Source organism: Perognathus longimembris, chromosome 10, assembly GCF_023159225.1.
Source record: "Perognathus longimembris pacificus isolate PPM17 chromosome 10, ASM2315922v1, whole genome shotgun sequence".
NCBI lineage: Eukaryota > Metazoa > Chordata > Mammalia > Rodentia > Heteromyidae > Perognathus > Perognathus longimembris.
The window spans coordinates 69844227-69852720 of NC_063170.1; the positions used below are offsets into that span (position 1 = coordinate 69844227).

The 8494-nt window shown below is 59.0% G+C and overlaps 1 protein-coding gene across 1 annotated transcript; it reads left to right on the forward strand.

The window, feature by feature from the left end:
* The first annotated feature begins 7303 nt into the window (after positions 1 to 7303).
* Positions 7304 to 8494, forward strand: Trh (thyrotropin releasing hormone). Its single transcript, XM_048355691.1, has 2 exons — positions 7304 to 7514; positions 7968 to 8494. Exons 1-2 carry the CDS (start codon positions 7304 to 7306, stop codon positions 8492 to 8494), a joined length of 738 nt encoding a protein of 245 aa, XP_048211648.1.

Genomic DNA, 8494 nt, shown 5'->3' on the forward strand with positions numbered 1-8494 from the left:
TAGTATTCCATTGTGTATAGGTACCATATTTTTTGGATCCATTCGTCTGTGGAGGGGCATCTGGGTTGTTTCCATATTTTGGCTATTGTGAATTGTGCCGCGATAAACATGGAAGTACAAATGTCTTTTTGATATCTTGGGGTTTGCTGTTTAGGATAGATGCCTAGGAGTGGTATGGCCGGATCATAGGGTAGGTCTATATTGAGCTTTTTGAGAAACCTCCATACTGTTCTCCAAAGTGGTTGTACTAATTTGCACTCCCACCAACAATGGAGAAGGGTTCCTCTTTCCCCGCACCCCCTCCAGCATTTGTTGTTGCCTGAGTTCAGAGTATAGGCCATTCTAACTGGGGTGAGGTGGTATCTCAGGGTTGTTTTTATTTGCATTTCCTTTACTACCAGGGATGTTGAGCATTTCCTCATGTGTTTCTTTGCCATTTTTATATCTTCTCTTGTGAAGTCTCTCTTTAGCTCCTTTGCCCATTTCCTAATAGTTTTATTGGGCTTGGAGGGGCTTAGTTTTTTGAGTTCTCTGTAGATGACAGGTATCAGGCCTTTGTCTGTTGCTGTGCTGGTAAATATCCTTTCCCATATCGTTGGCTGTCTTTCTATTTTGGTGGCTATGTCCTTAGCTGTGCAGAAACCTTTTAATTTGTAGTAGTCCCATTTGTCGAGTCTCTCCCCTATTTGTTATGCCCCTGGGACTATATTCAGGAAGTTCCTTCCTGTGCCTTTTATAAGATTTTTGATCAGGCATTTCTTTAGTGAGGAGATGCAGGAGGAACCCTGCAGAGGAGCCCTGGTGAGGGGGAGGCACTCCAGGCCCGTCACTGTCCTCACCTGCCAAGGTCTCTGCCCATGTCCCCCACCCCCCATGGGCTGAGTGGGGAACACCTGGGAACCGCACAAACCACCTCCAACCGGAGGTCCTCAGTTTCCTGCCTGTGTGGCTTTGCACGGGCGGCGTGCTCGCCTGGACCCTGCGTTTCCTTCAGCGGGCAGCGCAGCTCCCGCTCCTCCTCAGTGCTCCCCTTCTGCTCGCACCCGCGGCACGCCGCGTGGTGGGAACGCAAACCATCCTACAGAAGCTTCCAGATGAACTAGCGGGGAACAGGGAAAGTAAGAGAAAATGCGTTTAGAAGGCGTTGGTGAGGACACCCCACTCGTGGGAGAGCCACGCTTCTTACCGAGTGTGGCCACCGGTCACCAGCTAGACGCACACCGGCCACCAGACCCGAGGCCACAAATACATGTAGATACATATGCATGTACATGTTTGCCCCATACACAGATCCCTATACATGCATGCACATATAGGTGCACACACAGAACTCACACGTGTACGTGCACTGCAGATAGACGCGGGAATACAGGCAAACACTTGTGCACAACCACAGGTACCACATAGGTGTGTGTGCGCACCAGGTCAGCTAATGCCTCTGACAAAATGTTCCTGGCGGTCCCTCCTGAGTTTCCAGCCCCATGTGGAGAATCCCCGGTCCCCTCCTGAGCACTCTCCCCTCAGCAAGCTCCTGGGGGGCAGAAAATTGGTCCCTGGAAATAATCTGTCTGGTACAGACCCGCAATCAGCCACTCAGCGGGAATGGCAGACTCGGAGGGGCAGCGCAGGTATGGGGGGGCTCATGGTTTATTGTCAGACTTAGCTGCAAGGAGAAAGCTGCTCCAGCTCCGAGCCCGGTGTCCCACAGCGAGGAAGTAGTCATTAAACAAACGAATGGATGGGCAGGTGATGGATTGAGGATGGATAAAGGGTGTGCAAATGATGGATGGATGGACGCATGGACTGATGGATGGACAAATGGACATATAGATAAATGGATGGTTAGGTGGATGGATGATGGATGGATAGGTAGATGCATGGGATGATGGATGGATGGATGAATGGATGGATGATGGACAGATGGACATATAGATGAATGGATGGGTAGGTGGATGGATGGATAGGTAGATGCATGGGATGATGGATGGATGATGTACAGATGGATGGACAGATGGACATACAGATGAATGGCTGGTTAGGTGGATGGATAATGGATGGATATTAGATGCATGGGATGATGGATGGATGGATGGATGAGTGGGTGGACAGATGGAAGAGGAGGAGGACATGGGTCTGCCAGCCAGGGTCTGGTCACTTCTAGTCCTTCAGAGAAAACTGTGGCCCGGGTGGTTCGAAGGACAGATGGGCAGGCACTGGACTGACTGTCTTTGCTAATTCACTAAGGGCTTTTGGGAACCCTCCTGATTTCCTCACCAATACGATAGGATACTGTGGTCTTGTGTTTTACCTCCTCAGTGTCCACCCTGCTGCTTGTGGTGGGTGCACCCCTGCATGCCTTTGGAGAACCCACCTCCTTCATGCTGTTCAGAGAGGTGAGCACCATCCGCAGGCCCCAGGGTTGCTCATCTGAGTCACAGTGATTGGCTGAGGCGTGGGCATGTGACCTGGGCTGGGCCAATGAGAGCTGGCACTGAGATTTTGGGGGAACACAGAAGGGCTTTTACTCTTAGGGCAGCTCTGCTGGACAAATGTGGTGCGGTGGCTACATGTGGCCATTTCCCTCCTTAGAGTGCAGCAAGCCTGCAAGTGAGCCAGTTAGGGGAGAATGGGGGGGAACCCAACTAGTTTCCAGATTCTACCATACCTGAAGTTAGTACTAAGTCTATTTTTTTTTTTCACTAGATGGCCCAATGCATTACCTTTTATTGTGCTTGAGCCAGTTCGGCTGCGTTCTTCTTTCCTCACTGCTGACGGTCCTAGGAAAGTAGAGACTTTCTTCCTGTCAGCTGTGTGGTCTTCTAGGAGGAGCTGACTGGGGAAGCACCAGCTGTGAGTGGGCTTAGTGAGGCGAGCAGGGAGCTTGGGGAAGACTTGTAGAGGGAGAGCAAAGTAGGCTGAGCCCAGGACAGTGTACCCCATTCTGAATCTGGCAGAGCAAAGAGACAGACCCCGGAAGGAAGAGCAGAACCAGGGGGACACTGAGGCAGGAGGGTTTCCCTGAGCATCCTCTGCCGCCCCCACCCCCCACCTCCGGTCCCTGGGCTCAGCACACTTATCAGAAGACCTTCGTGTGAGAAGACACAGGGAGTGAGAGAGATAGGATACATTAAATTGTCCCATTATTCATTTTCAAAAGCATAGCGGCGTTCATCTGATAAGCAACTGCAGTTTTCTGAGTCAGAACATCAATATTATCAGAGAGAGGGGGAAACAATAGGAAACCGGCTGGGCCATGAGCACTAGCTCCTCAGCCAGCCTTGGCTGGCTTGTGGGTAGAGTGCATGGTCCGATCCCCAGCACTGGACAAAAGAGGGATGTAGATTCTCAGCCTCGTGGCAGGAGAATCGGGGTCCTGACTTGCCCTGCAGGACCTTGTTTGGAAGTGGAGGTTCTGTTGTTACTTAAGTGTGGCGATATCAGGTCACCGGCTGAGTGATCACAGGCCCTGCAGGCCATCGGGAGGCAGAGCAGGGAGGGTAGAGCCTGTGGAGGGGCTGGGGGTTCGGAACAGGTGAGGGAGGGCGAGCAGGCTGAAGACTGGCCAGTGGGCTTCAGCAGAGTGGGGGCACAGGGGTCCTCCTCCTGGCCTCCGCGAGTCAGGCTGCTCCACATACCCTGTGTTCGTGCTCTCGGCCGCAGGTAGGAGAGATGTAGTAAGAATTCTGCACCAGCCGGGCACCAGTGGTTCTCACCTGTAATCCTAGCTACTCAAGAGACTGAGATCTGAGAATCACAGTTCGAAGCCAGCCCAGGCGAGAAAGTCCATATGTCTCTCATATCCAGTTAACCAACAACAACAACAACAAGCCAGAAATGGAGCTAGATTTAAGTGGTAGCTACGCTCAAGTTCGAACTCTAGTACCTGAGGAGGAGGAGGAGGAGGCAGCTGGTGGAATTTTGGCAGAAGATACTCATAGAATACACTTTCAGACTCCCATCTTGCGGTACCCTACACACCTGCACCTTTGTATAGGAAAGATAAGGAGTCCGTTGGTTTAAAGCAATTTCTTCAAATCCAGGAGTAACTCGGAAGATCAAGTTGTGATTTCAGGTTTGGGGCTGGAATGGAGACAACCATTTGACCCTCACATCTTGCCTGGGGGTCAGGAGGTGGAGTTACTCCAGGCCTCCATTTCGGTGAGGAGAGGAAAGAACTCTTGCTAGGCACCTGTGGCTCAGGTGGGTAATTCTAGCTCAACACGAGGCTGAGATGTGGAGAATCTTAGTTCAAGGCCAGCCATGGCATAAATGTCCATGAGACTCTCTAATTAAACACTGTTAGGTTTATTAAAGGAGGTAGCCGATAAAGGAGAAGGCCGAGTGGTATTCAGGTAGGAGAGAAAGCTTATTACCCAACTGCTGGCCTGTGGCCAAGGAGATGCAAAGTAGGAGAAGGGGTGGCCCCCCTCCCCCCACCCGGCCCACCTTACCTGGGGCAGGGGCAGTGGGGTGTGGCCAGGTGGATTAGCATGTGGCCTCAGGGAAGGGGGAGGTAACTGCCTCCAGGCCTGCTGGTTACCCAGGTAACTGGGTGGAGACTTAAGCAGGTGGGGGGCATCTATCTGCAAGGAGCCCTCCCTGGACAGACCTTACAAACACTATCTTCAAAACTACCAAAAAAAAAAAAAACAAAAAAAAAACCCAGGCTAGTAGAGCAACCAGGCAAGCAGGCAAGCTGAGCAAGCAAGTGTTGTGTAACGGAAACCCAGGTGGGTCTCGAACCCACGACAATAGTCACCAGCACTCAGTCAATCAGGCTAGGAGTCTTTACCTAGCAGTGCACAGTGTCTGCTCGCCACCACAACACAGGGCCTCAGTGGGGCTGGGTTTTTAAAGGTGAAAATCACATGTACCACACGCAGGTGGTCTGGCAAGTTGGGCAAAGCAAGCAGGCAGACATACAGAGGCAGAATTGGTGTTAGTGATTACAATTCCTGTCAACTCTGGTAAACAAAGCAACACAATCCTTGGTTCTGGGTGTGACTGGTATTTAACTTCTTAATTAACCTTAGATCTCTCTCTTTCTGGAACTTCCCCTAAACTAAAACATGCAAACTGAGTGGTCTCCCTCATTCCTTTCTTTTGCCAAGGTCAAGCAGCTCTAGGTCAAGCTGCTTTTGGGCTCCTGTTATTCGGCTTAGGTTTGCTCTTCCCCAGGTTTCTAGGGACTCAAAAAAGGGGGTTCCCTACACCTTTCACTTGGTTTCCACAGCAAGGAGATCCAGGTTCAAATCCCAGTACTGGAAAGAAAAAAAAAATCTCACCAGTGCAAAAGATCCCTTTGGTCCCTGACTTTAGTCACTGCCTCCCAAGCCTACTGGGAGCAGCAGCGCCAGCAGCCCCTACTTGGTTTATGTTGCCTGGTAGTGAGAAGGCGCTTGGTGGTGGACACACACGTGCCAGGAAAGGTGGGTGCCCTCTCAAGGGAAGGCCTAAGCATTAGATGCCTTTGAAATGGCTTCGCAGACAAGCACATGGTGTGGCCAGCACTCTGGAAACAGCGCGTGGGGTAGGCTGGAATACCACTGAGCTGCCCGAGATGGGAGATGCCTTTGCCTCCTGAAACCTGGTTCCCTCGTGGGCCTGGCGAGCTCCCGGCCACCTCCCCGAGAAGCCACCTCCAGCACACCCGGAGGCAGGTGGGTCCCCGTCCCCCTTCCCTCAGTCCCTGGCCTCAGTGGCCCCGGCTGTGCCTGCCCCCTACCTCAGCCCTGGCATCCAGATCTTGGTGGTAACTGGGACTTGGTAAGCCGCGTTCCTCTCTGCTTGGGATGCCCCAGGGGTGAAGCAGAGCCCGCTCACTTCCGAGTCTCGGGGGCCATCAAGAAGCCCATCACCGTGTGCGCACCTGTCAGGCATTTCTGGATGCTGGAAATTCTTGGGCTAGGTTGGCAGTGTTCTCGCCCAAGGGGGCATGAAAAGGCTGGGACTCTGGGGACAAGTTCCTTGGCATGGATGCCCTCCTTCTCCCTGCATCCCCCCCCCCTCTCTCTTTGCTGGAGTGGGCTCGGCTCCCCCGGGCTTCTGACCCTGGGCCCCACGCTATTGGACAGTGCCCGGTGGCCGTGGTGGGGAGTCGCCAGAGGCAGCGAGCGAGGCTCAGCTCCACAGGGCCCTGCCGAGGGGAAAGGTCAGGGGAGACCCCCTCAGTCCCCAAGTCTCTCCTGGTTTTGAAGTGTTGACTCTGATATTTTCGAAACCCGGTAGGAGTCAAGCAGGGCTGGGGCTGCTCCCAAGGCTGCCAGTCTGGAGATTCCGAGAGCTGCCATCGCTCCCCTGGTCCCGAGGCGGTGCGGGTCGGATCAGAGCCCCAGGCCCCTCCGGGCGCCGCGGCTCGGTTTCCCGGGCGTCTCTCCCGTGCGCCCGGCAGCGCCCCGCAGTCCCCTTCCGCCCGTGCGCCTCTCCCGCCGTCTCCATCCCGCCTCCGATCGCCAGCTCCTCTCGGATCGATGGCTCCCTCGGCCCCTCACCCCGGTGTCCTCGCAGACAACGGATTTCCTCCGGAGGTGGGCGCCGAGACGACCCCCCGGCCGCTGCACCGCGCCTCCCCGCCCCGCTCCCGTCCCCCGCCCCAGATTTCCGGAGGGGCGGGCGGGCCCCGCGCGGCGGCGGCTGCCGTCAGCGCCCCGGCCCGCGCCCCCTCCCCGCTGACCTCACCCGCGCCGCCCCCCCTCCCCCCCCCACCGCCCGGCGCCCGTATAAGAAGCCGCGGGCCCGGCGCCGAGCGCGCAGCCGGCACCCCGGACTCCACCGGCCCGCGGCGCGCTCCCGCCGAGCCCTCGCCCCCGGCAGGTAAGCCGCCCTTCTCCCCGCAGCCCGGACGGAGTCGGGAGCCCTGGACGGGGAGTCCCCTCCGCCCGAGGCGCATCCCGGAGCGCCGCGCCGGGAAGCCGGGCCCCCGACGGAGGCGCACGGGTAGATCTTCCGCGGCGCCCGGGCGCCCCTGGCCCGCGGGACCGGACGGCGCGGCGGCCTCGCGCCCCTGCCGCCCCCCGCCCCGCCCCCCCCGCCGCGGCTCCCAAGGACAGACCGGGGAAACCACCCGGACCCGGACCCGACGGCAGAACGGTGGGACGGAGGGAGGCCGGGCTCTCCCTTCCGAAGCAGCTTGGTGGCCCCCGGTGCCCGAGCTCTGGAGGGGCCCCGTGCGCCCCCGCGGGCCCCCGTGCGCCCCGGGCCCCGCGCGCCCCCGTCGGCCCCCGCGCCCCCGTCGGCCCCGCGCCCCCGGCCGGGGCCTGGTGCGCCTCAGCGCGCGCTCTGCCCTTCCACTCCAGCCGCCGCGATGCCGTGCCCTGCGTGGCTGCTCGCCCTGGCCTTGATCGGGACCCTGACGGCTGCCCCGGGCGGCCGCGCCCAGCCCGAGGCGCCCCCGGAAGACGCGGCCCTGGCGGCGGAGCACCCCGGCCTGGACGACCTGCAGCGCCAGGCGGAGCGCCTCCTCCTCCTCCGGGAAGACCTCCAGAGGCTGCGCGGGGACCTGGGCGAGCTCTCCAGTGAGTGTGGGGGCCGTCGGGGGGGGGGGCAGGGGCCCGCAGAGGGGACCAACCGAGGGACTTCACCGTCGAGACTCCATCCAGCCTGGGGACTGGGTGTCTCGCCTATCTCCATGCTGGACATCGCCCAGTGGGGGCGATTCGGTGTGCGCCCCGGGTCCAGGAGCCCTGTGTCAGGTGCCATCCCAGCCCTGGGAGCATCGTGTCCACTCTCTGCCTCCCCCACGGCCTGCGGGGGGGTGCGGCCACCCCCATTTCACCAAGAAGAAAGAGCTGCTGGAGGTCCCCCAGCCGGGGGGTGGCAGGGCCGGGGCCGGGACGCAGAGGCCGGACAGGGGCCGAGGCCAGCCCGCCATGCCAGCCCCGGCCGGCCCAGCCTCGCAGGCTCACGGGGTCCCCGGGGCCAGTGCCCTGCAAGGCCGGGGGTCCCTCACCCGTCTCTCCTCCCCGCAGAGTCCTTGGTCCTTCGCAGACTCGACTGGCTCTCCAAGCGTCAGCATCCAGGCAAAAGGGCCGAGGAGGCAGAAGAGGGCGTTGAAGAGCCGGAGGAGGAGGAGGAGGAAGGGGGAGCTGCGGGGCCCCACAAACGGCAGCACCCCGGCCGCCGGCAGGACGAGGCCGCCTGGTCGGGCATCACCACCCAGCAGAAGCGGCAGCACCCGGGCCGCCGCTCCCCTTGGCTCCAATACGCTGTCACCAAGAGGCAGCACCCGGGCCGACGGCTGGTGGACCCCAAGGTCCAAAGGAGCTGGGAAGAAGAGGGAGAGGAAGAAGGGGGAGAAGGGGCACTGATGCCGGAGAAGCGTCAGCACCCCGGCAGGAGGGCCCTGGGAGGCCCTTGTGGGCCCCGGGACGCCTGCGGTCCGGCCGGCCTCCTGCTGGGGCTCCTGGATGACCTGAGCAGGGACCAAGGGGCCGAGGAGAAGCCGCAGCCTCCCACGCGGTGGGCGGGCTGGGTCCAGGAGCCCCTGGAGGAGTGA

Bases quoted from the DNA above. Each gene is read 5' to 3' on its own strand.
- Trh (XM_048355691.1), top strand. From the start codon at position 7,304: ATGCCGTGCCCTGCGTGGCTGCTCGCCCTGGCCTTGATCGGGACCCTG. The intron at 7,515-7,967 runs GTGAGTGTGGGG...TCCTCCCCGCAG, and splicing joins GGACCTGGGCGAGCTCTCCA to AGTCCTTGGTCCTTCGCAGA.